Here is a 26233-nt window from a genome sequence, read left to right as displayed (position 1 = left end):
CACAACCTGCACATTTATTGTCCCTGTGCTCACAAACAATGTGTAGGTGCTCCGATGTGTTCAGATAGAACATGAAACTAAATAAGAACCAGTGCCAAAATATATCAGTGGTAAGACAAACATAGAGACGAGCAGATTAGAATAGAAATTGTTTACTCGGTTTCTGGAGCTGGTAAGACAAGGTAACAGGGTCTACTTCTGTGCATTCAGCCATGTAATAGCTCCCCCTACTCTGACGTATGCTTTAGATGGAGATAAACTGAAACAACGATAGTTCAAATGGACAGAACATCCGACTCGCTTTCATTCTGTGACACCGACAGGATGGGTCACAGGCCAAACTAGGATGGCACTAAGAAGGATACATTTTGTTTCATGTTGTAATGGGACACAGCTTTAACGTTTACACAAAAATGTGAGAAGAGATCGCAAAATGCACATCACTGCTCCTGTCTTCATCAAATATAAGAGAATGTTTAAATAAATTATCATTTTCATCTAAAGGTGTTGCACTTCTCTCTCTCTCTCTCTCTCTCTCTCTCTCTCTCTCTCTCTCTCTCTCTCTCTCTCTTCTCTTCTCTTCTCCCAGCATATCGAGGGTCTGGTCCTGAGATAGAGGGTTTGAAATGTATGTTTTCTGGCTCTGGCTCTGGCTCTGGCTCTTGCTTTTGCTTGTGCGGCAGCTTAGCATCATCAGCGCTTACTGTTACACTATAATATTAGTTTTTCTATGTTCTCTGCAGTGTGAATGTTTTAGGCCATTCGCAATGAAAAACAAGCAGTAAAACAGTGTATATGACATCATACAGGTCTAAGGTTGATAAACAGACTTAATAATTTCGCTCTAATCTTAAGGCTCTCATATGTCTTGTCACTGTGCTGTAGAGATTTGTGCATGGCCTCCAAGCTGTGATGGGACAGAGCTTAAGTCTGTATAAAGCAATAAAATAGAACGTAACATGGAAGGTTGTGTACAGTATAACGAGGAACGTTCCATCCCCTTCATCTTTAATTTCCCTGATGTAGAGACTGCAGCCTCCTGTTCCCCTGGCAGGCTCTGTCTGGCTCTGTCGCCTCCTGTTGGCAGCCATAAAGGGGCTGCGAGTGTGCAGTTAACATACAATGATAATGCAGTCTTCAGTCACAGACAGAGCATCATCACTTGCATAATGTTGGATCTGTGAGGTCGCCATGTCATGTTAAGCCTTACATTTTTACTGTCTTTCCATAGCACACGACTTCATTAACTGCAATGCGAAGGCGATATTGTGTGATCCATCTTGGCGGGCAGCAGCCTGTCCAGATGGATGGGTGTGATGCAGTTTCCCAATCTATTGCTCTGCGTTGCCATAGCAGCAGCAGCAGGGTTGATATTTTGTAGGATCTATCGCAGGCCTTCGACATGCCGCAACAAGGCTACGATAAGACAGTGAACATAAAACAGGGAACATTAGGTAAGACATACTAACGATGATTAGTAAATGTGAACAAACTCATCACTATGTATGGTTCACTGGCAGGGACATGGATTTGTGCCTTCAGTAATTTGTCTGATGTGGCTGATTTTAGAGAAGCACACTGAGCATCAAGTGCATCTCGCTGCTTTGAGATAATAATCTTAATTGGGAGTTCTGGCTTCCCAATGTTCTCTGCAGGAAACACAACCCTATTACGAATGAGTCATTCTGTCCCTGCACACGAGCTTGCGTACTTTATTTTCCATACCGATGACAAATTTGATTTAAGATGCTTGATTGGGAATGAGCAAGTGAATCTTGGTCTCATATTCGATTTTTTTTTATCTCAAATGGCAGTAGAACAGTATTTATATACATATATGACCTTTTTGCTTTTTCTTGTTTTTGAATGATCCTGCATTTGATGCTCTGCTTGATGTTGTCGTACAACAGCTGCATTTTCTTTGGTCATGGCTGGATGGCCTCCTTGTTGCATCTTTTAAGTTGGTCGTCTTATCGTGTGGCTTTCCACTGGCGCTGCCCTTGCTTGTACGCTAGCAGTTACAATTTCTCTCTGTGAATTAGATTTGTTTTAAGCCACATATCTTCTTTCCTTTTTGTCTTTCTTCTGCTGTCCCTTCTTTTTTCTTCCTTACCTGTCTGCCTCTCTCCATCTCTTTATCCCTCTAATATCGTTTATCCCCACCCCACTTCCTGTACACACCTCCGCCCCCGCTGACAGACCTATCCGATCACACGAACAATAACAATAAAGGCCCTGCTGTGAATCAAAGGGATGATCTCTCCACAGTGACCAATGCCATGACGGGGATGAGTCCCTCTCCGTCTCTCTCAGCCTTGTCCAGCCGTGCTGCATCCATTGCCAGTCTGCACGACCGCATCATGTTCAGCCCAGGCAGCGAGGAGGCCATCGAGAGGCTGAAGGTGAACACTAGATAACACACTCAAACACACTCTGCTCTGAAACGGTGTGGTTGCTCTCCATTGACATATTGGGCATTTCAAGTGTTTAATTCGTTGCATATTGTCTTTTTCCAGTGTCATTCATCAAGCTTTTGTAACTCCAACTGTCTCAGTAGCAAGTTCACAGTCAGCACCATAAACCCCAAACTCAGAAGCTCCCCTCTTTAATGTATCATCAACGATTTCATTTGTTGGGGCCTATTTTAACCACAGATTTGGTGTTTCAGTGAGTTTTTAAAGCAGGAGGACAGTGTATGTTGGACTTACTCAAAATAAACTACAGTGCGTGTATTCAGTCTAGTGAAAGATTGGTGTGGCTCTCTGATGATTTTAGGAGTTTTACATTGCTGTAAATGGGTGAATGGACTTGCTTGAGTTGTCTACATCCAACTACGTACAACTCCTGAAAATACCTTGACCTGGATCACTGAGGATCTTCACACACTTTGCTCACTGAATTGTTGTTAATATTGAAGCTATATCCATCATTACAGACAATGCTTGCTAATTGTCTCTGGGCTTCCCATGGGATTTTTTGACCAAGAAATATACAACACTCCTTTTACTTGAAACAACTTTATTTACCACTGTCTTTTGAAACATCAGGAAACCGAGAAAATCATTGCTGAACTCAATGAAACTTGGGAAGAGAAACTTCGCCGAACTGAGGCCATCAGAATGGAAAGGTTAATTATTTATTTTATTTACAAAATCACTGTTGATAATGTGTTACTTCCTTAGAAAAGATAATTCATGAAGACAGAGAGTAAACAGGAAAAAAATTATCTCGTAACGTGAAAAACAAGGACATGTCCAGTCTGTGTGTCAGATAACTTGAGAATCTTGAAATAAATATAATAAAATTCAATAATTAACTTTATAAAATGTATAAAACATTTGTCCTTCATCCACAGAGAAGCCTTGTTGGCAGAAATGGGTGTGGCAATGCGAGAAGATGGCGGAACGGTCGGTGTGTTCTCACCTAAGAAGGTAAGAGTCACTTCCAAAACTCCTTGATGATCTTTTTATTACTATTTAAGTGATTGACTAAAATCATTGTTTATTTACCCCAAAGCTGTCCAATAACCCTAGAATGCCCCAGCCTGTATTTATCGACACAGTGGGGCTGTTTTCCCCCAACGAGGTTTGTCGCTGTGATGTGTTCAAAGCTTCTCCTCTGAGTGCTCTTACTTCAATAGGAGCCCCGCCAAGACAGATGAGACAAGGGCTTCTACTTTTCATTAAGCGTTAAATCTACTTCATTTCTCACTTCAAACACTCCCTAACTGCACTGAAGGCAGCAATGGGTGTAAACAGGGGGGACAAGATAATGGCAGTCCCCCCATTTCAGTGATTTATGGCTGTTTGCCTTCAGCCCTATAACATCTGGCTGAGACTCCATTAAACACCCATGCTGTGAAGCTGTAGGGAGTGACTCTGACTGCATGGTTTTAACTGATATTGATCTTTTACTGGGAGAGATTGTTTTTCTGCCCTCTTTCTGCACAGTGTACATATGTTACATTGTAAAAAACATCCGGATTATACATTATTTACATACTGAATGTTATTAACCATTTCTACAGTGAGTAAATTATTTCTTGTTCTGTGTCAGACCCCTCATTTGGTGAACCTCAATGAGGATCCGCTGATGTCCGAGTGTCTGCTTTACTACATCAAAGACGGGATCACCAGGTTGGTTTTTTACTGTTTTTTACTAGGGTAACTAGTGCAGTGCCTGCTCTAAACCTGCCTGTTTGAAATGGGTTGATCTCTTGTCCTGTGTTAAAGCTCTGAAGCTACTACAAAATTATTCCTTGTCATTAGTCTCGAAGTTTACCACTTATCAAAATATGCTCAATATGACAACAAAAAAACAACTTTGTGCTTTGACTTTGAAGACAAAACGCTGAAGAGGAAGTGATTCTGTGACACAATGGAGATCAGCACCTGCAGCTGTCGGTCTCGGTCCGATGTGGTGCAATGAAAATAATCAAATCATCAAAATGATCTGGCGGCGAGTTTGACCTGCAGTTTGACACAGTTGCCGACCACCTCTGAAGTTTATCTGAGAACTTAGAAGAAGACATTTTCAACTCAGTCCAAAGACTGTGAGGATGCTGCCTAGTTCCCTATGACTGTTAGTTCGTCAGTCTTTTGGTCGCTTGTTATTACATTTTTATTCAAGTTTTGCTCGTTCAAATTTATACAAACTCAGGTCTGCACTTTCTTGAGCAATTTACAATACGCATGCCAAGTGCAAGGCTGGTAAGATGACATGCTTGCTAGATATGAGTTCCACATATAGGCCAACAGATGTTTGTAGAATTAGAAGGTTGATGCCTAAATAACCTTAAATTTTATTTTCATAGAGGAAGCATTGAAATGTTGTTAAAAAGAAGAGTTATCAGTTAAAAAGCATAAACCACTTGCTTTCATATCCTCACTTATGTCTTTTTAGGGTTGGCCGTTTAGACGCCAGCAGTCGTCAGGATATCGTCCTCAGTGGCTACTTCATCAAGGACGAGCACTGCACCTTCACAAGTTCTGCTGGTCCAACAGGAGAAAGTGAGGGTTCTTTGTCCTGCCCCACAGGATTTAAGTTGTGTACATGAGAGATAAATACTGACAGGACACCTCACCTTCTACTCCCTGTTTCTTAACAGTGGTTGTCCTTGAGCCCTGTGAAGGAGCTGAGACTTATGTCAATGGAAAGAGAGTGACCGAGCCGACTGTCCTCATATCAGGTCAGTAAGCTTCCCTCAGTTTGAACAGTCTTGCTGCACCGTTTTTCATGTTTTAATATTTCACCTCTCTGATTTTTTATTTGCTCACAGGAAATCGCATCATCCTCGGGAAGAGTCACGTGTTCCGGTTCAACCACCCAGTGCAGGCTCGGGCTGAGAGGGAGAGGACCCCTTGTGCTGAAACACCTGTTGAGCCAGTGGACTGGGCCTTTGCCCAGAGGGAGCTGCTGGACAAACAGGGCATTGACATGAAACAGGAGATGGAACAGAGGTACTTTGGGAGAAAGTGTAGGCAGCTTTGAAGCTAGAAAGTAGGGTCTCACCAGACTCCTATCCTACCTATTCTAGCAGGTAGGATAGGAGGTAAAGAAGAGTAATTCTATGGTAAATAGAAGTCTTAATAGCCATCACATGATGCATCATCTTTCTCGAGCCTCATTGGTGTTTATGTGTGCAGACTGCAGGAGTTGGAGGACCAGTATCGTAAAGAAAGAGAGGAGACCAACAACCTTCTGGAACAGCAAAGACTGGTACAGTAAATGAGACGCTTTGCAAATATCCTCACTACAGAGAATACACTGGCTTGCTGTTGGCAAGAATCAGTGAATCTACAAGAAAACATATCTCACCAAGATATCATTGATAGTTTCAGAAGTACTGAGTTAAGATATCAAATATTTGTAAAAACTGAATATTTTTCCATGTTTACATACAATAGATGAAAAGTATGTGTGTGTGTTTGTCCCTTTTAAATGTTTTTTATGGTTTTTTATATACGTTACATTATATATACATTTATATACATATTCACTGTTTAGGATTATGAGAGCAAGTTGGAAGCTCTTCAGAAGCAAGTGGACCGTTATTACCCTGAAGCTACTGAAGAAGAGGAGGAGCTAGAGGAAGAAGGTAGTGAAAATAATCAGACTCACACACCTGAGCGTGTCATTGTTTTTGGTAAGAAAATCTTCATCAAAAGTTGATCTTGTTCTCTTGTGGCTCACAGTGCAATGGACGGAGAGGGAGAGAGAGAGAGCTGTGTGGAGCTTTCGTAAGTGGAGGTGCTACCAGTTCACCTCCCTTCGTGACCTGTTATGGGGAAATGCTATCTTCCTTAAGGAGGCCAACGCCATCAGTGTGGAACTCAAGAAGAAGGTCCAACATGTTTCTGTGATTTATTCTCCATTTTATGACTTGATGCTATAACAGGACTTCTGGACCGTACTGATGCTCTGTGTGTCCCTGCAGGTCCAGTTCCAGTTTGTGCTGTTGACAGACACTCTCTACTCCCCCCTGCCTCCTGACCTGTTGTCCCCAGAGGCAACTAAATTAAGAGAGAAGCAACAGTTCCCAAGCACCATTGTGGCCGTGGAGGTGCAGGATCAGAAGAATGGAGCCACCCACTATTGGACTTTAGAAAAACTAAGGTACAGTGACTAGGATTTAGGTGCAGCGTATTCAAAACCCTTCCCTGCAATTTGGAATACCTCACCAAATATATATTTTTTAATCTATGAATAAATGTTGAGTTAATTGGTCAATATCTAAAAATAGGTTTTTACTTTGTCAATATTCAGTGTAGCTTGAAGGGCAAACATGGAAACCTGATCAATTTACAATTAAACCTAAAACATAATAAAGTGTGCAGAAAGTGAAGGCATCTGAATACATGAATAACTCCATGTGTTAATCACTGTTGATCCTTACAGGCAGAGGCTCGATCTCATGAGAGAGATGTATGACCGTGCTGCTGATGTGCCCAACACCACTGAGGACTGTGAAAATGTGATGACTGGAGGCGACCCCTTTTATGACCGCTTCCCCTGGTTCCGTCTGGTCGGCAGGTAAATGATGAACGCCACTGGCCTCATACAGTGTATGAATAGGACAGGCTGCCATTCATTTGCTTAAATAAAGCACAGAGGTCGACAGCAGTGAGAACACAGAAGCCCAGTATTTGTTATACTTGACTATTCAGAATAATGTGCAGCTGTTGGACGTAATGCCTCATATGGTGCGTGTGGTCAACTGATGGGCCATGTTGATGGAGAGAACAACAACATTAATTATAAATGAATGTCCTGTTTCTTTTCATTACTAAGGTCATTTTTTAATTCTGTGTGTTTTTCAAGTGAATCAAGCTTCTTCCTTACATTTCTTTTTTCAAATTTCACTGTGGATCTGGTGTGTTTCTACTGGACACAAGCTTTGCAGCTTTATCACACATCACACAGGATGGATGACAGTCGGTGCTTGTTGGTGTCCTACCAACTCAAAGCTTCTAAATGGGAAAAATCAGCTGTGAAGCATTGGAGAACAATATATCTTTGGTTCTCCTCCCCAGAGGCTGCATTTTCATTCTTTCCCACTCTGTCATGCATCCTCCCACCTCTCTGCCAAGCTCTCCCTATCTCTCTCACACTCTCTCTTGCAGATGGATCCTACATATAGTCACATGCTCCTGTTACATAATATTTACTATTTCGAGCCTTTAATGTCATTAAGCTCCTGCAAGACAAGTAAAAAAAATCAGGCTGCAATGTGAAAAAATTGCCATTGAAATACATTGTTTGTCACCTCTTTTGAATAATAGAGGTAAATATGTAGCTAAATGAAACACATCCAATGAAAAGTATTTGTACAGAGGTATTTTGTTAAAATTTGAGTTTTGGAATATGTATTTGTTGTTAGACTAATACAAAACCAAAGGCAGTCTTTAAACGTACTGCTTCAGTACTCACATAATGGGGAGGCTTTTGATTTTACATTCAATCAATCAACAGTCAGCCTCAGTGATGTGGTTATTTTGGATAGTTTGTAAAAAAAAAAAACGTATCTATGAATAAATTAACCAACTACACAGTGAAGTATTATAACAGCCACTCGCTTCCTATCAGTGAAAGAACTGGCATCTGAAGGGTTTTGAATTAACATGATTACCCGACCTGATGCACAGTATTATGTTCTAGAGTCCAGGCATTTAGTTGAGTACATAGATACTTCAATTCGAGGAAATACAGTAGTCATAACAGATACCTCCACGTAGCAGCTCTGCAGCAGACAAGCTTTCTATGTGAGAAGCTGCAGATCAGCGGCACAGTCGTCACTCGCTGCACATGCACCCAGTGCGGCCGGGCCGTTTGTCTGTTTAACTGACTCCTGTGATACCTGGAAATGACTCTTTGGAATTTAAACTGTGAGCTACAAGGTGCCTTCTCCTGTCCATGTGGTCATTCATCAGGCTCATGGTCGTGCACAGTGAAGTATATGCTTGCTTGTTTGGCACTCTTCAGTTTGTACTCCTAAACACAGCATAAACAGATTATGGTTCAAAATGATGAGGGTTTCCTGCAGTGGGCCGCTCCATACACTGCTCTACCACCCTTCTTGTTTGAGTGTGTGCTCTCTATCTAACTTTACTAACCTAGTTCCCATGTCTCTGGCCGCACCAGAAACCCTATTTTCAAGACGTGCATGAGCAAGCGCATGAGTGACCCCACCCCATCCCCGACCCTCTCCACCTCTGAAATTACTGAGCTGGCTGACTCGCAGCGGGAGGGTCGAGGGGAGGAGGAGTTGGAGGAGTTGGAGGACCTGGACGATGATATCTTTTTGGACGACCCGTGCTTGGAGCTTGGGGGAGAGGATGATGATGATGAGGATGATGATGATGATGATGGTGATGATGATGATGATGAGGATGATGATGAGGGAGAGCTCTGCCAAGGCTCCAGCGAAGGCCAGGATCCCTTTTACGACCGCTCACCATTATTCAGTGTAGTGGGAAGGTTGGTGAGGTTTCAGGAGCATGCTGGTGGAGGAAACTAGCTCTTTCACGCTGAGACGCAGGGTCTGTTTCCCTTGATAGACATCAGCACAACCTAACATACAATACAGATACAGTACAGCTGAATGTTTTCACAAAGTCCTCACACTGTTCTGGATTGTGTGTGCATGATTACATAAAATCTGAATCAGGGTTTCTTCAGCACATGTTTTTTTTTTCTTAGGTGTCAAACACAGATCCTCTGTCCAAATTCTGGTATTTTTCAAGCTAGGCCCTTTGTTTATAAATGTTTTTTTTTCAAATGAATGGCACTTACAAAACTTTTGGATTCTTCACGTAGATTATTTTCAACGGCAGCCACGACATGGTGGCAGTGGCTACGAGTTAATCTTATGGGGCAACTGCGACAGACCATGAAATCTCCAGTAAAAGTGGTTCTTTTCACCAATAAGAGGCTAAAATGAAAAAATAAATGACTCAGTTTCTCAATTTCCGCCATTTAATTGGGGAAAGAAAGAACATTTAGGGGACATCTCGTGGACTGAGGCAGTTGCCCCATACATTGCAGCCGCTGCTTTTACACAAGCCCAGCTTGAAAAATAATTAGAATTACCCTTTAACCCTTTTGGCTTTTTGGTTTAGTTTCCAATCTTCTGTCCAGTTGGGACATGTAATGGAATTGTAATATATCAGTTGAAAAGTGGAGATTTTCTACAATTTCTATATACTTAAATGAAGGATTGCCATTCATTTAATCTTAAAAACTTGATGCTTGCTTAGCAGGCAAAGTCGAACTATCACCTTGTTTTCTGTTGTCTCTCAGTTGTCATCGCCACTGTGTCTCAGATATCTGACAAGAAAATGTTCTCAAATATAAACGACTATATATTAGTTACCTTACCATGTAACTGAGTGGACACTGGAGTAGACATTTCTGGGCATTAAGGTTTATCTTTTGCTTTCTTTGTTTATTCTCCAATCAGATGCTTGTTTTTGTTTATTTCTATGCTGTTTTTATTTGACACACAAACTCAAGACTAAATGCTTTTCACTCATATCACATTACTACTCAGCCAGGGCTGGGTCAGTACATATCACTTGTTTCCATTTAGAGGTCAAGCAATGTTGATGCTCAACGGCTGCTTGAGGTGTGTGTCTCACGATCGTGTGTTTAAATGTACAGACGTGGCTTTTCAAAGAGGACTCTAAGAAGCACTGACATGTCTCATGGAGTATACCGAGTTCTGATTTGCGTTAACATAGGACCCCAATAGCGAAATGTTCCCACCATGCTGTGAAACCGGTATCAGCATGAAAGAGACTGAAATTTATTAACATCAAATAGCAAAGTGCAGTTCAAGAAAGACTCAAAGTCTCAAGATGAAAGAGCTGGTTTCTACTGCAGCTGTCTCTTTTAGGCATGCCAGAGCACAAGTCTTTTCATTTTGACCTTTTTTTTGTGTCAATTTTTTCTACTTGAATACGTCTGATGATGACCAAGTGCCCCTGTTTTGCACAAATTAGCACGGGGCGAGGTGCTCTTTGATTTCTGATGTCATCCATTGTTTTTTTTTGTGTAGCATACAATATATCAAGCTGTTGGCAGTTTTTATTCAAGCTGAGCCATGTTCGGTATGATGATTTCTGTTCCATTTGCTTTTGATTCCTTTGAGTCTGTAGGTTGGAAGCAATTTTGTTCACCTTTTTTGTCCTGAGCATGCCTTATTCGCACCTCACCAATCTTGTCATAAGCCTGTCACTTTTTTACACTCCCCCCCTAAATGTCTACCCCTATTCGCTTGTGGGAAATGTGGTCTTTGACGGCAAGGTCATGTATTGTAGCTTAAAACTAGAGGCTTAATAAAGAAGGAAAACAATTTTTAATTTATATTCTCAAGAAAAATGTAGTCTTTGTCACTACTAGCCTCATTCAAATCTAATCATTATCAAAATCTGAATCCAAAATGCCTTTGTGTTTATGATTGGCTCGAAACATTCCATTCCATTTAGTGTAGTATTTTCATATAGAGGCAGGTTCAAGCTGTACATGTTAGTGCAGTAGAGTACAATCATTTAGCAAGAAACATTATTTCAGGTTAAGGAAAACATTTGCTCTCCAGCTTAGTATTGATCTAGTTTCCAATATTTTTATTAACTTAAATAATTGTTACTTCTTATATGGTCCTTAGCCTCACCAAGCTTTCATTGGTATAGTACAACATTTAAGGAGTACTGCATGTGACCCATAATAGTGTCATTATTTGTAGCTAATAGGTGTAGATAGGTAAATCCCTAACAAGTGATAGTAAAGGGCACCATGGCCATCGCAAGAGCAGTCCCAGCTTCTGTTTGGTTGCTTTGCAGCTCTGTGTTCTGTTGTCCAGTCCAGTGAACGTTATCAAGTGTAACTCATCTCCTGAACTTGCCTGTTTTTAATCTTTTATTATTTCTCTCTCTCTCTCTCTCTTTCTTATCCCAATGCAGGGCGTTTGTCTATCTGAGTAACCTGCTGTACCCGGTTCCACTCGTGCACCGCGTGGCCATCGTTAGTGAGAAGGGAGAGGTAAAGGGCTTCCTCCGGGTGGCAGTGCAGGCCATATCAGGTAAGGCTCGGATCCTCAGACTCACTCTTGATGAGACAAAGGAAAGACTGCGTGTGACTTCTTGAGGGAGTGAAGTGAAGGTGCTTTGTGTTTCCCTCCAGCGGATGAGGAAGCTCCCGATTATGGCTCAGGAGTGAGGCAGTCAGGCACTGCTAAAATCTCATTCGAGGATCAGCAATATGAAAAGGTAGAGATAGAATTCTATATGAAGGTTGTTTGGGTACATTTTACCAACTAATAATCTATTTTTAAACTTACTTTTGCAGTTCCAGTCAGAATCTTGCCCTGTCGGACTGTCCCATTCGGGGATTTCACAGGAGGAGCTCCGTATTGTGGAGGGTGAGGGACAGAGCTCAGAAATGGGACCTTCAGCTGATGAGGTCAACAATAACACATGTGAGGGTAATCGTATTTAATGAGCGAATGGACATGTGTTGTGTGTGTATGTGTTTGTGTGTGTTTGTGTGTGTGTAGAAATACATTTTTTACACTGCTCCAAAGCAGAGATGATCCTACCCAGATTATTCCAAGTCACATCTGAGTTTACTGACAACTGATGGCTGTCTACCTGGAATACAAGCTTGAATCTATATTAGAGGTCTTCACAGGTCCAGAAATTCTTGCCCAAACCCTGCTAACCTTGATTCACAGGGTGTCCAAACCAAACTTTGTGTCTTACCTAATGTAACGATAGCAGCCTTCTCCCCTGTGCCTGTCCATGATGCATTTAATGCATTTTCCAGGAAAGTTTGTAAATTACATTCAGATTCTCTGTTATCATTCTCATGCTGATTGAAAAGTAGAATGGCTAACTCATGATTTCAGATTAAAAGTCCATTTATTGCTGGGGTGATGGACACACACATACACACACACACACACACACACACACACACACACACACACACACACACGACTTGCTGTCTGACACGTCCAAATCCAGATCTTCTCAAGTCCACTCAGTTATTACACATAATGTTAAACAGACCCGTGACCTGTGGTAATAGAATGGGACCTGGACCCAGCTGGCTGTATAAAACGTGGATCTGAACCCGCACAGCTTTGGGTTTTGGTGAACCTGTGAAGACCTCTATTCTCTATCTAATTTGTGTTCTTTGTTCCTCTCAGCTGGAGGAGAGGAGCTGGAGAATCCTCTGAAGGCCACTGTGGATGGGCCACTAGATGCTCTGGAGCATCTCAGGATTGGTGAAATTTTTACCTTCAGGGTGACCGTCTTGCAGGCGTCTAGCATCTCTGCAGAATATGCTGACATCTTCTGCCAGTTTAAGTAAGCACTGAACAAACTATTTTCACAATTACTTTCATGATTCTTAGTATTTATCACATTTCTTCTACAGTTTCATATGTAAATTGTTACATTTCGATAATGTGATTTCAGTTTCATCCACCGCCACGATGAGGCCTTCTCTACTGAACCCCTAAAAAACACAGGCCGCGGCCCTCCTCTGGGCTTCTACCATGTGCAGAATGTAAGGCACAACCACACAGCTCCTGCATAATGATGTTTTGTTGCTGGTTTAAATAGGCCATGAAGTTAAACATCTCATGTGTTGTTTTTGTAGATTGCTGTTGAAGTTACTAAATCATTTGTTGACTACATCAAAACTCAGCCAATTGTGTTTGAGGTGTTTGGACACTACCAGAAACAGCCTTTCCTTCCTCTCTGTAAAGACGTCATCAGGTACTATGACAATGTATTCTGCACAAAGACATAATCTATATTGTTGTGTTTTCATAATGATAAGCAATTGTGTGTTGTTCTTTCCACAACCAGTCCATTACGTCCTTGCAGAAGACAGTTTCCACGAGTGATGCCTCTGTCCAAACCAGGTAAAGAGTTCCTCTACTTTAATTGTACAATTTATGTATTATGTTGCATCGTCTTTGTACTGGTCAGCATGTAAGTTAGTCATCTTAGCTTCATGTTGTTGGGTGTGAGCAGTGGACTCTGACGTCTCACCGGACCGGGAGAAATCGCTGGATCTCATCCGCTACCTGGTGCCGGATGTGCTCAATGGTGCGCTGGTGGACTCGCTGTCAAGCCATGCTCTGTCTGCTGCTGGCTTGGCAGCTTCCTTCATACTGGAAGCAAACGAGCGCGCTCAGTTGCCAGCACCACCACTCTCGATCTGTTCAGTTATTAAAGCTCAGAAGCCGGGTTGGTTACTGATGTCAAATCCAAGAGAATTCTGCTACTGAAAACCTTTTTTATATCAAGTGTTTGTCACAGTGAAAACAAAAGCTAAGGGTCTGTCATGCCACATTGCAGTTCATTGATTAATAAGTATTTCAAAGAACACATCATGTCACTTTAATGTAGAGATAAAAGCTGATGTGACAACAAACATCAGTTCTACTTAAGAATGCGCCTGTGACCCTCCTGTTCATGGGCAGACAAAGACCCCATTCAGTCCTGGTATCAATATCTTTCCTAAATAATCTGATCACAAGTGGTCAGCACTAAGTTCTGGTCTGAACACACCTCAATGCGTCCTGAATGCGCCCTGAGATCCAATCACAAAAAAAACACTTTGAGAGGTGGTCTGGTGCCAGACTGTGTGAACGCATATCAGTCTCTATCCCTCTCTTCCGCTCATGCTGAAACACACACACACACACACATTGTCATTAGACACATCGTTAAACTCAGATTAGGTAAAAACAACATAATTTGGTCTTTTGGGAACAGAAATTACATACGTGACTATTTGCATATAGAGTGGGGAAGTGAAATCTGTTCACATGGGGTCACAGAAGACACATTCCAGACACGTTTTATACCAGGTATGAGCAAATGTATCTTACATTAACCACTTATCAGATCAGATCTCTCAGGACAGATGTTAATACCAGATCACAAGGTCTGAACAAGGCCCAGCAAGCAGCTTATTCAAAATCTTTCTACCACAGTTTCTACTGGTCATGTACTAGGAGAAGCTGTAATAGTTTGAATAATGGCATGAATTGATATAAAAAAGGGACATTTCTTGTGGCAGCATTCAGTTGGATTGACCCTCTAGTGTACTGTGTGTTTACTGTTGACCTGCGTGGTGGATTCTCCTTGCAGTTCCTTCTTTGAGCTCCTCTTGAACTGAATCACAGTAGCTTCAATCAATAATAATAATAATTTATATTTTATATTGTACATTATTTTGTACATTTATATATTACACATCAAACACAATTGACATTTTAAAATAATAAACAGAATATGAATTAATTAAATTTGGAATGCTACATTATATTGTATATGTTACAATATTTAGGCCATTCTGTATACATTCGTGCTGTGTGACAATGTTTCTGCAAATTAATATATTATATTGCAAACAAACACATAACATAACATACCAAATATTATATGTTGAAGGGTTAGGGTTAAAAATGAGAAACATAGATATTTTTAGATGATAATACTGTTCAAAAAGTTTGTACATAGGCTGTGTACAGAATGGTTTAATGTGTATTTGTGTATTTAAAGGATTTGGGAAAACTGAGAGCCCACAGAAACAGAGTTTGTGAAGCTCAAACTGCAGGAAAAAAAGATTTAGTGGTATTCTCCTTTAAGAGAAGACTGCAGAGTTGATAAAAATCTGCTGAAGGAGAGGATGTCCTTCTCGAGGACTTAGTGGTTCCTGTCCATCCCTGCATCACTGATTTCCATTTCTTCTTCCCTTTCTCTTTCCTTTGTTAGGTTAGAGCCATTCTCTCCCTGTTCACTTCCTTTATAACCTTTTATAATCTCCTTTTTCATCATAGTACCTGCAACCAAACTGACAACCATGACCCGCCCACAGGCAGGACCCTGCCACTCTAAATATGATCTCATGGTTTTCTTCGAGATCTGTGAGCTGGAAGCCAATGGAGAGTGAGTGGTCTATATGTCTACTGTCATTAACTCTGCAGAGCTTTACATGAAATTCAAAGTATAGAGATACTGTTGATAGTTACTGGAATCAGTATCACATCAATCTATCTTGTACTACAAATTGAGTGAGGCTTGTTTTCCTCTCCTTCTTTCCAGCTACATCCCTGCAGTGGTGGACCACAGAGGAGGAATGCCTTGCCATGGCACGTTCCTACTGCACCAGGTACATCAGTCTCACTGTGAGCAAACATAATATTTTGAATATTTTAAAGCACTGGATTTAAGAACATTTTTTCTCTTTTTCTTTCTGTCTGTCTCTACTTCACCTGTGTAGGGCCTCCAGAGGAGAATCGCTGTTACTATTGTACATGAATCAGGAGGTGACATGGATTGGAGAGACATCCGTGAGCTTGTTGTGGGTGAGTTTGGATTCCAGGCTTTCTACCTTGACTAGCAAACATGTACACTTGTGTATGGGTTGTTGTTACTGAGGCATGTGTGCTTTTACCAGGACGACTCCGCAGCACCCCTGAAGCTGATGAGACCATCATTGACCCCAATATTCTTTCCCTCAACATCTTGTCTACGGGGTATGTCAGACCCATGCATGACGACAGGTACGTTCTGGTGGAGACATTTAATGGAAACTTTGCAACTGCAAGATCTTTGCAAAATAAGCTCAACTCTGCATCATTGCATCTTTTATATGTCTCATAACCTGGTGTATGCAAAATGTGGAATTTCTGGTAGCCACAGAGAAATGTATTTGACAGTTGTGGCAGCTTTGCTGATTTGGAATTTGCGGCAACAGCCTGATCTGAGGACCTTGCTTTGTTTGATGCTGCGGCAGCTCATGCTCTGGAACGCAACACACTGACAAATGCATGGCAAAGTGAATCAGCTGCACTGGGCTGTGAGAAAGAAAGCATGGCAGAAGACGCACAACTTGAATGATATAGCAAATCCCAGCGAGTTCCTTTGTTATGTTAATACTGTTTCTGCATGAATATAGATTCCTGTTTCCAACTGCAGGAGGTCACACGTAAAAAATCCAGAGTGACCACTCACAAAATAAATCTTTCTCTGTGAATTTAACAAAACCTTTGTTAAAAACTAAATTTGTTATGAATTAACTTGTCCATGCTGGCTGTGCGACCCTCCTTGATGTTAATCTGTGCTTTCGTTGTGTAATTGTCGTCATCGCGTTTACATGTTGCATCTCACCTTGTAGGTCACCTCACATCTAACCACTCTCATCTCTCAACTATGTTAAATCTGCTTACCCTTGAACTTACCAGTGAATGAACCTTAAGAGCCTTTACATCTGCACTATACCTCACTTCTGTATAAACATTTCAGATCAGTCAATTATTACTGTAATACGCCACAACATGAATTGTAAAGTGCATGTCTTTCCCACATTATTCAGCAGCATTGGTCACTAAAAGTATTGTAAACTCACTAACACACCTTAAACTACCTTTATTTGGACTCAGTATGATGTCATGCATTAGATATTTAACACTTCATCTTCACTTAATTCAATCCATTGGTTAACTTTTAATATTTAAAAATCACGATTGTATTAATAAGCAAAATTTCTGTAACTCTATACAATGTCTAGTGTGAAACCCTTAAAATGTTGTTTTTAGGTGTGTTGTTCGATTGCAGAAGACATCAAAAACTAAAAGGGAGAAGATGGGCATGAATGATTTGTAATGTTGAAAGACAACGGCCCCACAGATCTGTGTCGTTGCTAATATCATACTGATATTCAGTTGCCCTTGACTGTCTTTTCTGTAGTCAACCTGTAGAGGGCAGTATGTTTCTGTAAACGATTAAGGCCCTGTGTTAGTATGGAGCCTTTTTTGTTGAAGAAACACAGTAATTATTGGAACAAATACGATTAAATTATTATTGATTTGTGTTTTAACATAAAAAAAATCAAAGATTTATAGGTGTGCACTGTGCAGTACCCGCTGAGTAGTACTTTATAACATATTTAATGTCTTCATTATATATTTAGTTTGTTATATGGACAAATATAAGTGTAGTTTTGTCCTTTATCTCGGTCTCATCAAGTAAAACATAAGAAAACTGCTATTTATCGATTATAATTATTTAACCCTCTGTTTTGGTGCTTCGCTTCATCACCAACACACTCTCCCAAAAGCCTTGGGGGGGGGGGGGGTCCGTCCCTTTGCTTCTCAATAAAACTTAATTATTATCCTGTTAAGGCCTCAATAGACATTAATTATATCAAAGAGCACAGCACCAAGCTCCGTCTTGAACATACTAACATCAAGGTGTAAATGGATGCTAACATTTTTCTCCCTCCACTAACAGAATGTTGTTTTTTTGCTTTTGCAGACAGTTTCTTGATTCGGACATGCCTAGGTATATTATTTTTGCCTTTCTTCTCGAGCGTTACACCAACACCTTCATCTTTCTAATTTCCTCTACACACACTGTCATTCCAAGTTAGCCTTCCGTGATCCCTCTCTCCTACTCTGCCATCGCTGTCAGCAATTCATCTGTCCCTCCTTGTTTCTTCCCTCTCATGTGAAGTGAGGGAAACTTCCCTGCATGTCCCTGGTTCTGTCGCTGCGCTGGGTTATGTGTTTGAGCTGTTATCAGTCTGATGGACAGGGTCTGCATGGCTCGCTGTGCTTCATGTGGACTGTCCTTGGCTCTGTCTCTGCTGGAGGTGTCGTGGGGCCAGTATCACACTTGTTTCCAACTTAACAGTTGCTGCAGGAACCTTTTATGGCTCATTTCAGAAAGTGAGCAACCAATATTTGTTCTCCCAGATTTAATTTAAAAGGCAGCAAAGTCACAACATCAACACGACTCTGTATAGACACTGCATAGGCTTGCTGTGCATAGGCCCGCTTTCAGACAGGAATGCCGCAGAATGTCCGCAGGATTGGGTCCGAACTTTCTCCAGAGTTTTCCTTTCACACAGGCACAACACAGCAGGGGATTCTCCGGTGCATTCAGGTGCAGCAATCTTAGACAGGACATACCATATTCCTTCTGAGCCGAGATCACACGTTTTTCATCAGCTCTTATCTGTTTACTTCTTTGTAGTGTAGCATTAAGGTTTCATTACATGTAAGCTGTATAAGTCATACTTGCCAGCAGAGGGTGGTAGTGATCCATTACTACAACAGTTCATTTGAATCAACAAAAGCAACGAGATGCATGCTGCACTTTCAGGAAAAACTATCTTCCCTTTAACTCGGTGTATTCAAGTGTTTGTTGTTTTCATATTGTTGAAATTTGCAGTGAAGCAATAATTTGAATCCTTGGATATGATTTTCTTAGTTACCTCAAATACAGAGGGGCAAAGAGTGCTTTCCATCACAGCCCGGAGCAGTAACAGGAACACTCGTCACACGCTATTACTTAAGTGCTGTAATATGGATCACATCATTTACATTACCCACTCTGGCACAATATTCAAATGCAGCTATTAAAAAGTAATCCAGTGAGCCATTACCTCACCAGTAGCACTTTGCCCCAAATTACTGCAATGTTATGAATATTTTTAAATCCCGCTCTCACCTCGGTGAAACTGTGCCAAGAAGCAAAAACAAACGGTTCCTCACATGTTCCGCCAGAAGCATGACTTCAATCCTGGCTCCTGCATTTTTTAGGAGGTAGTAAAATGTAGAGAAGCACATGTTGGGGTAGTGTGAAGAGGAAATTGCTCACTTGTACTGTAAGCAAACAGGTTTCTACTACTGGGAAAACAGTGTGTGTGTGTGTGTGTGTGTGTGTGTGTGTGTGTGTGTGTGTGTGTGTGTGTGTGTGTGTGTGTGTGTGTGTGTGTGTGTGTGTGTGTGTGTGTGTGTGTGTGTGTGTGAGAGTGTGTTTTAATGCACTTGTTGCTTAAAAAAACAGGCTATTTCTGCAATCCCCATCACTATTACATAGAAGCAGTCAGTTCTCTGCAGTCTCACTGTCCACTTTCCCACAAGGTCAGCTCAGTCCATAGCCTTTTGGGCCCAACATCTGAAGCTCATGAAGAGTACATTCAGCCTGTTTTTATGGCTTACAGAAACATTAGTTTCCTTTTACAATTCTTGCTTGGATTATCTTTTTAAGATTTAAGGCTGTACCGGGCAGGAGGCCAGAGGAATTACTGGTTTCAGTGTGTGATTACAGAATTTCCCCTGAGGGGAAATAGGAAAAATCCTGTACATTAACGTATGGAGCAAATCAGAGGCATAACAGAAAGCGGTATTGTATTTGCTTAAAGAATGGCCGTGCTGTTATTTGACCTTTTTTCAATGGGAGGTCAGGATGAGAGATTGCATCAAGTCGATCAACACCTTCCAAAAGGAGTTTTCTCATGTGGTCTCTTATGGGTGAAATGTACCATTCACTGCATAATGAGATAACAGTTTGAACAAAGACAAACACTAACCCAGCCACACAAGCGCATAACCTCTACATACTTCCTGACGCTCACTTTCTATTCTTTTGCTGATTTCTTCTTTCTCACAGCATTTCCCTGGGAGTTGACCATAGGTATTTCACTGCCCTGTCCCTCATTTCCTCTGGCTGTCTTTCATCCCCCCTTTTCTCTGTACTTTTAGTCATCTCAGCTCTCTTTGCTTTTCTATGGTGTTGTGCACAATGCCTTAGCTCAGTTAGCCTGTTGCATGCCAAAAAGACAGAGACTTTGAGGAATACTAATTTTATGTTAAAATAATGCTCAGTGCTAACAGTAAATTTACTTAAATTAAATGTTTTGTATGTATTCTTTGATTATTTAATTATTTTTTATGATTTTAAGTTAACATCTCTCTTGTTTAGCTTTGACTGCTTATCTACTGCTTGAATTCTTAAAGACTGCTGAGTAATTCTTCTTTGGTTTCTTGGCCAACAAACCACCTCAGGACCTTCTATCGCTTTGAAGCAGCTTGGGATAGCTCCATGCACAACTCTCTGCTGCTAAACAGAGTCACTCCATATGGGGAGAAGATCTACATGACCCTCTCAGCCTATCTGGAGGTACTCTACACTGTACTCATGAGTGGAAATAGGTCCCACAGTAATAGGGGTCATGTGTAAATTACTCTAGGAACAATGTTGGCTAATCCTGCACTTTTATCAACTGCAGATGGAGAACTGCACCCAGCCCGCAGTCATAACCAAAGATATCTGCATGGTGTTTTACTCAAGAGACACAAAGCTCTCAGCCTCCCGCTCCATCCGCAATCTTTTCGGTACTGGAAGCCTGAGAGCAGCTGATGGGTGAGTTTGAAATTCCAAACGATAAAAACGTTGTGTAGCGTCCACCAAGCTGATTTTTGAATTTTTTTTCTTTATTAGAAACCGAGTCACAGGAGTGTACGAGGTTAGCCTATGTAACCTAGCAGATGCAGGAAGCCCAGGTAAGAGTCAAGACACGGTTAGAGTTCGGAATTACCCTGAGTTACCTGTGTTACCTGTAACCCTGCATCTTTTTCAACCCAGGTATGCAGAGGAGACGCAGGCGGGTGCTGGACACCTCAGTGGCCTACGTCCGTGGGGAGGAGAACTTGGCTGGGTGGAGGCCTCGCAGTGACAGCCTCATTCTGGACCACCAGTGGGAGCTGGAGAAACTCAGCCTCCTTCAAGATGTGAGGAGCTTATGCTGCTTTTCATTTATAGCATTTTATAGAAGTTACTTTTATAAGCATCAGAAGAAACATCCCACTGGCTTTCGGTTTTTGAAACACACTTGTTAAAAAACATGTGTCTCTAAATCATCTACTTAGGCAAAACCCTCTTAAAACATCCACATAATGGAGATCATTAGTCATTGGTTTCATCTTTTTTGTCAGATTCAGCCCCAAATTTACATACGTAGTTTACTATGCACATGAAATTTACTACTTCATACAGATGTGGTGTGTTAACAGGAGGGCCTTGCACCAAAATCTGTGTACCTGTGATTATGGTGTTTTTCCCAGAATTCACCATAAATGCGTCCTAGCAAACTATTAAGAAAGCTGTTGCTTCTTCAAGGTTTTAAGTATAGATGTATTTATGAGGATTACCTACTATAAATGGATTGTGCACTCTACATATGATAGAGGCAGTGGTGGATCCAAGATTTTGCACAATCTATGCACAATTCGTAATTCAGTAAGGTGCTCACAAGTCACTATTTGTTTACTGTTTGCTTTATAGCTATGAGCAAAGCCAGACCTCATTAAATATATTTTGACAAACCTATTGTGCTTAGAAACTAAATCTCCTCAACCAATTTCCGTATTTATCGCTAGTATTGGTCGTGAGTGACTAGTTTAGTAAATAAGAAATGAAGAAAAGAAGACTACTGACACGACAGGGTCACTTCAGGGGCCAATCAGATTTCAGCTGGGGCCAATGCCCCCTGGATCTGCCCCTGGTTAGAAGCCTGGGAAGTTGAGTAAGACCCGACTTCAGAGACAAAAACTTTTTGATTGTGATTTGACTGCAGAGAACAGGCACAGTTTTTCTGAGAAAATTTACAGTTGAGAATTGATGGCCTTGGTTTTACAAAAACTGCAGAAGAGAGGATGTCACCAGCAAAGCAATGATACGAGAAACTGGTCAAAGGATAATATTCAATGGAATATGTGATGGTTAATGAAGAATATATCAGCTTCACACCACCAGATATCACAACCTGCATCCAATATTCATGAAATTGAAATTAGTGCAGAGAACCACCTGCTGTGTATGATAGAAAAATAACTGGAAATAGTCCAATTAACACGTTCCCTTTTCTATTTACAAAAGTAGCTTGCTTACAAAACATGACTTAGATGTTGCTTTTCTCCAATCTCTCAGGTGGAGAGAACCAAACATTACCTGTTGTTGAGAGAGAAACTGGAGTCCACCATGCTCATGGGTCAGGAGACCCTGCAGGCCTGTGTCACTGAGGAGCTGAGCGAGGTTCCTCCGACCCCCGAGGTTGATCCAGAGGTCAGCTCCAGCTCTGACTTCGCCAACGAGAGGCAGAGGGAGCTCGCTGCCAAGGTCAGCCATAATTTTTTGTGAAAGTGTAAATTTCAGGTTTGATGTGTGCAGCCATTAATGTTATGTATTTCTTCTTTGATCTCTGTCATTACAAAAGGAATTACACATGAATCAACAGTATCTCCATTAATGGCAAAGTTAAATATAGTGTAATCACAAATATAATTTTTTTAGGAATAGACATTTAAGTTCTCTCCTTTTTACAGTGTTTGCGGCTGCTCACACACTCCTTCAACAGAGAGTACGGCCATGTGTGTGTCAGTGCCAGTGAAAGCAAGGTATATGCTTCCATTTAAATATAAGTATATATCAATTTATCTTTTTGAATAAATACAATTTGAATAGTGATTGATTCCACACAATTGACCCTGTGTGTGTCTCTGTGTGGGTTTGTGTGTTCCAGATCTCAGAGATGTCGGTCACAACACTCAGAGACTCCACTTCAATCTCTGCTCTCAACACGATCACACCCTCCTCAACTTGCCCTTCACTGGTGGAGGGTTGCTATGGCACCACTGAACTCAGGTCAGTGCTAAGACTTGTTATCCTTGGTAGCCTTTATTATTTGTGTATGGCAGTCCGGATTACATTTTGTGTAGTGTATAGATCGTGTTTTCTTTCTTTTGAATATAATGTTCGGTAGCTGGATGAAACACGGAGGATGGTATTTTTGCTGAGTTATTGTGAGGTGCATGAACTCCATAAGGTGTAGGTTTTAAGCCTCTTCTTCTTGTACCACAGACCACCCATGCCTCGCTCTCGTGCCGTCAGCCCTGGTCCTGACACACAGAAGGATCCAGAGGCCAAGAAGTCCAGCAATGGAGTCCCTGAAGCAAAGCCTCGCATTCGCAAATTTGTCCCTGACATCCAGGAGATTAGAGTCAGGTGAGTCAACTCCAAAAACTGGGATCCCGTTGAGCTGTGACGACAACCCTTTGGTTTCACATGTGGTCATAACCGTCCTCTGGTTTTTCAGCCCCATCGTGTCAAAGAAGGGTTACATACATTTCTTGGAGCCACACACCAACGGATGGGTGAAGCGTTTTGTGGTGGTGCGGCGGCCGTACGTTTACATCTACAACACAGAGAGAGACGCGGTGGAGCGGGCTATTCTCAATCTCTCGTCTGCTCAGGTGGAGTACAGTGAGGACCAGCAGGCGATGCTGAAGGTGGGTGGTTCAACAAAATCCCCTTGATCCTCTCTCTCTGCTTCTCTTGTGCCGTATTAACATTTGACTTTGCTTCCTTTCTCAACAGACTCCAAACACATTTGCTGTGTGCACAGAACATCGTGGAATATTACTTCAAGCGACAAATGACAAAGAGATGCATGACTGGCTGTACGCATTTAATCCTCTTCTTGCAGGAACTATCAGGTAAAAATACAAAGTTGTCTCTCTGAAAAAATATAATTCAATTGATAAAGTGTGTATAAAATGTGTGAGGTTATGTGAATAAAGTGGTAATTTAACTAGACAAAAAATCACAATATTGCTGCTTGCTGGTGTTCTGCTCCTTCTGGATCCAGCATTTGAAATCAATCTCATTGTTTCTTGACAAAATACAGAACATCTTTGAATATCACGAATATGTAACCAACGATAACCTCACAGTCGGCCCCTTGCAAACATTTCCTGCTTCGCAAATGAGGCAATTTCTGAGAGGATTTTTCTTCAGAATAGACAGTTGATTACACAAAAAAGTCCTGATATGTAAGAGAATGTGGTGTTGATGTGCAAATTATGTTATTTGTGTTAAGTTATTATAACTTAACATGATGCTCCACATTCCTCATTTTAACACAGGTAACTTAATTCTCATAGTATTACATCTTTATTCTCTTAAATTATTCTTGTATTCTTATGACTATATTCTTGTAATATTATTTTGTATTCTCGTAATATTATGACTTCATTATTGTTATACTATTAATTAAAGTACACAATCAAATAATTATTAATAAAAAAAAATTGTAAGTATCGTGACTATTATCTTAAAATTAGGTACAACTTTTGTTCTCATAGTATGAATCTTTTCCTTCTCCTGTTGTTAGTAAAGTTTGTATATTTAATTTGCCTCTTTTTATCTGCTTCTCAGGTCAAAGCTGTCGAGACGACGAGCCGGACAGATGAGGATGTGAAACAACACCCTGAACAAATATCATGAGAGAAGGTTGATCGCAAAGACTTACATGTAAATAGATCCGCGTCCTGATCGCCTCCCCCCCTGTGCTGAGCCCCACCACCACCATCACCACCACAGACAACCATCTTCCCCCTGTGCGTTCTCAGTTTATCACTAGTGTCCTCTGCACCTAAAGCGTCCATGTTCGTGTCAGGCCTTTTGCCGCAGTGTGAGTCCTGTAGTCTGGAGAACCTCTTCAAAAAGCTGTCACTATACTGTACCGGAGTTTGTTCATAGAGGGATGAATGAAGAAAACGGAGGAGGTAGCAACAGGTTTCTTATCTCAGATTACATATATATGGTAATGTACTGTAGTTGTTGTCAGTGACACATCAAGCCTTATACATTTATTCCTTAAGAAAATGCAGTGACATTTATCTCATCTGCAGCCGCTGCGGCAGTGAGGATCACACTGCTCCATTTGCATCAGTAAATAGGCAAACATGCAGATTCTTCTCTACTCTACTGCTATATATACAGTGTCTAAAACAGGTTTGCATACAACATACAGCAAGGAAATGCACAAAAAAAAAGAAAAAAATGACAGTTGAGTGCAGCTCTTCTGAATATTTCTCTCTTCTTTCTGGTCTGTGAATCCTGACTTTAAGTCATCTGCCTCATGTCGCCGAAAACCGCATAGCAACTTTAGCGCACACAGCCTGGCGAGGGAAACGTCACATCATCCTAAACTTCATGTTCGTGTGGCATTTTGATAAGTCCGTGTCATTTTAGCTACTTGTAGGAGCACTGTGGGTATCTACATTCACGTGTTAAGTAATCAGCTATCATCTCATTAATCCCCCCAACTTAATCTCATTCTCTACCTGGATTTTTTATTTGTTTTTAAATGTGATATATTTAGATATTTAACAGCTTTACTATTTATTTCTGCATGTATTTATTGACAAAGACATTTATATTTCTAAAGTAGTAGTACCGTGCAATTTCTGCACACTGCACTTTTTAATATAAGTTCCTTCAATGTTTGAATAACTCAACCCTGTCCCCAATGCAATTAATAACAATTCAATAACTGTATGATTGGCCAGTTTCTTTACCTGATTGAATAATGATAACATCCCCTCTAAGATTCGGTTAGTCACACCAACTAACACACATCTGACCAGATCAATACATTAGGTAGAGGATATTAAGGTGGTCCATTCGATACTGCACAAAGCTACCTTGTTAAATGATCAAAAGTATAACGTGTTCCTCGAAGCAAAGAATAAGAAACAGTTTGAATGAAATGTACAGTATATTGATTAAATGTAGTGCCTCTCTTATCATCATACTGTATGGGCTTACTGTACCGTATGCCTCCGCAACAGTTGCTTTGAAACTACATCCTTCATGCTGCTATAATACTGTTCTGGAAGTGTCTGCAGATAATAACATCACATTTCTGCATCGTCATCATCGTCTCGTACATATTCAGACAAATCATCTTGCGTACTGCTATGTTAGATTTAAAATATGGCATTCAGATGCTATGTGATAGAGAATGTTCCATAACACACAGTATACTTCCTTCTAATCTATGCTATAAGCTTATATGTTTT

General features: G+C 41.0%; 1 protein-coding gene across 2 annotated transcripts in view; it reads left to right on the top strand.

Moving 5' to 3' along the window:
* Window positions 1-24627, top strand: part of kif1aa (kinesin family member 1Aa) — a 36350-nt gene extending 11723 nt beyond the window's left edge. The window contains exons 13-47 of one of the 2 annotated variants that reach the window (XM_061077918.1): window positions 2269-2402; window positions 3048-3127; window positions 3356-3431; window positions 4057-4136; window positions 4903-5015; window positions 5108-5188; window positions 5279-5459; window positions 5646-5718; window positions 6007-6097; window positions 6195-6343; window positions 6437-6615; window positions 6898-7032; window positions 11460-11578; window positions 11680-11765; window positions 11845-11986; window positions 12707-12866; window positions 12978-13068; window positions 13162-13280; window positions 13374-13429; window positions 15359-15467; window positions 15624-15690; window positions 15802-15886; window positions 15979-16084; window positions 19980-20003; window positions 20375-20489; window positions 20599-20732; window positions 20811-20872; window positions 20955-21100; window positions 22299-22487; window positions 22694-22765; window positions 22891-23012; window positions 23229-23372; window positions 23464-23656; window positions 23745-23863; window positions 24585-24627. In XM_061077918.1, coding sequence (XP_060933901.1) covers window positions 2269-2402; window positions 3048-3127; window positions 3356-3431; window positions 4057-4136; window positions 4903-5015; window positions 5108-5188; window positions 5279-5459; window positions 5646-5718; window positions 6007-6097; window positions 6195-6343; window positions 6437-6615; window positions 6898-7032; window positions 11460-11578; window positions 11680-11765; window positions 11845-11986; window positions 12707-12866; window positions 12978-13068; window positions 13162-13280; window positions 13374-13429; window positions 15359-15467; window positions 15624-15690; window positions 15802-15886; window positions 15979-16084; window positions 19980-20003; window positions 20375-20489; window positions 20599-20732; window positions 20811-20872; window positions 20955-21100; window positions 22299-22487; window positions 22694-22765; window positions 22891-23012; window positions 23229-23372; window positions 23464-23656; window positions 23745-23863; window positions 24585-24627 — 3875 coding nt within the window. The remainder of the gene's footprint in view (window positions 1-2268; window positions 2403-3047; window positions 3128-3355; window positions 3432-4056; window positions 4137-4902; window positions 5016-5107; window positions 5189-5278; window positions 5460-5645; window positions 5719-6006; window positions 6098-6194; window positions 6344-6436; window positions 6616-6897; window positions 7033-11459; window positions 11579-11679; window positions 11766-11844; window positions 11987-12706; window positions 12867-12977; window positions 13069-13161; window positions 13281-13373; window positions 13430-15358; window positions 15468-15623; window positions 15691-15801; window positions 15887-15978; window positions 16085-19979; window positions 20004-20374; window positions 20490-20598; window positions 20733-20810; window positions 20873-20954; window positions 21101-22298; window positions 22488-22693; window positions 22766-22890; window positions 23013-23228; window positions 23373-23463; window positions 23657-23744; window positions 23864-24584) is intronic. The other variant, XM_061077919.1, reaches the window with a different exon arrangement.
* Window positions 24628-26233: the final 1606 nt, after the last annotated feature.

This window comes from Limanda limanda, chromosome 9 (genome assembly GCF_963576545.1).
Source record: "Limanda limanda chromosome 9, fLimLim1.1, whole genome shotgun sequence".
Taxonomy (NCBI): Eukaryota; Metazoa; Chordata; class Actinopteri; order Pleuronectiformes; family Pleuronectidae; genus Limanda; species Limanda limanda.
Note: the sequence above shows the minus strand (reverse complement) of the source record. Positions and strands in the feature narration are given on the sequence as shown.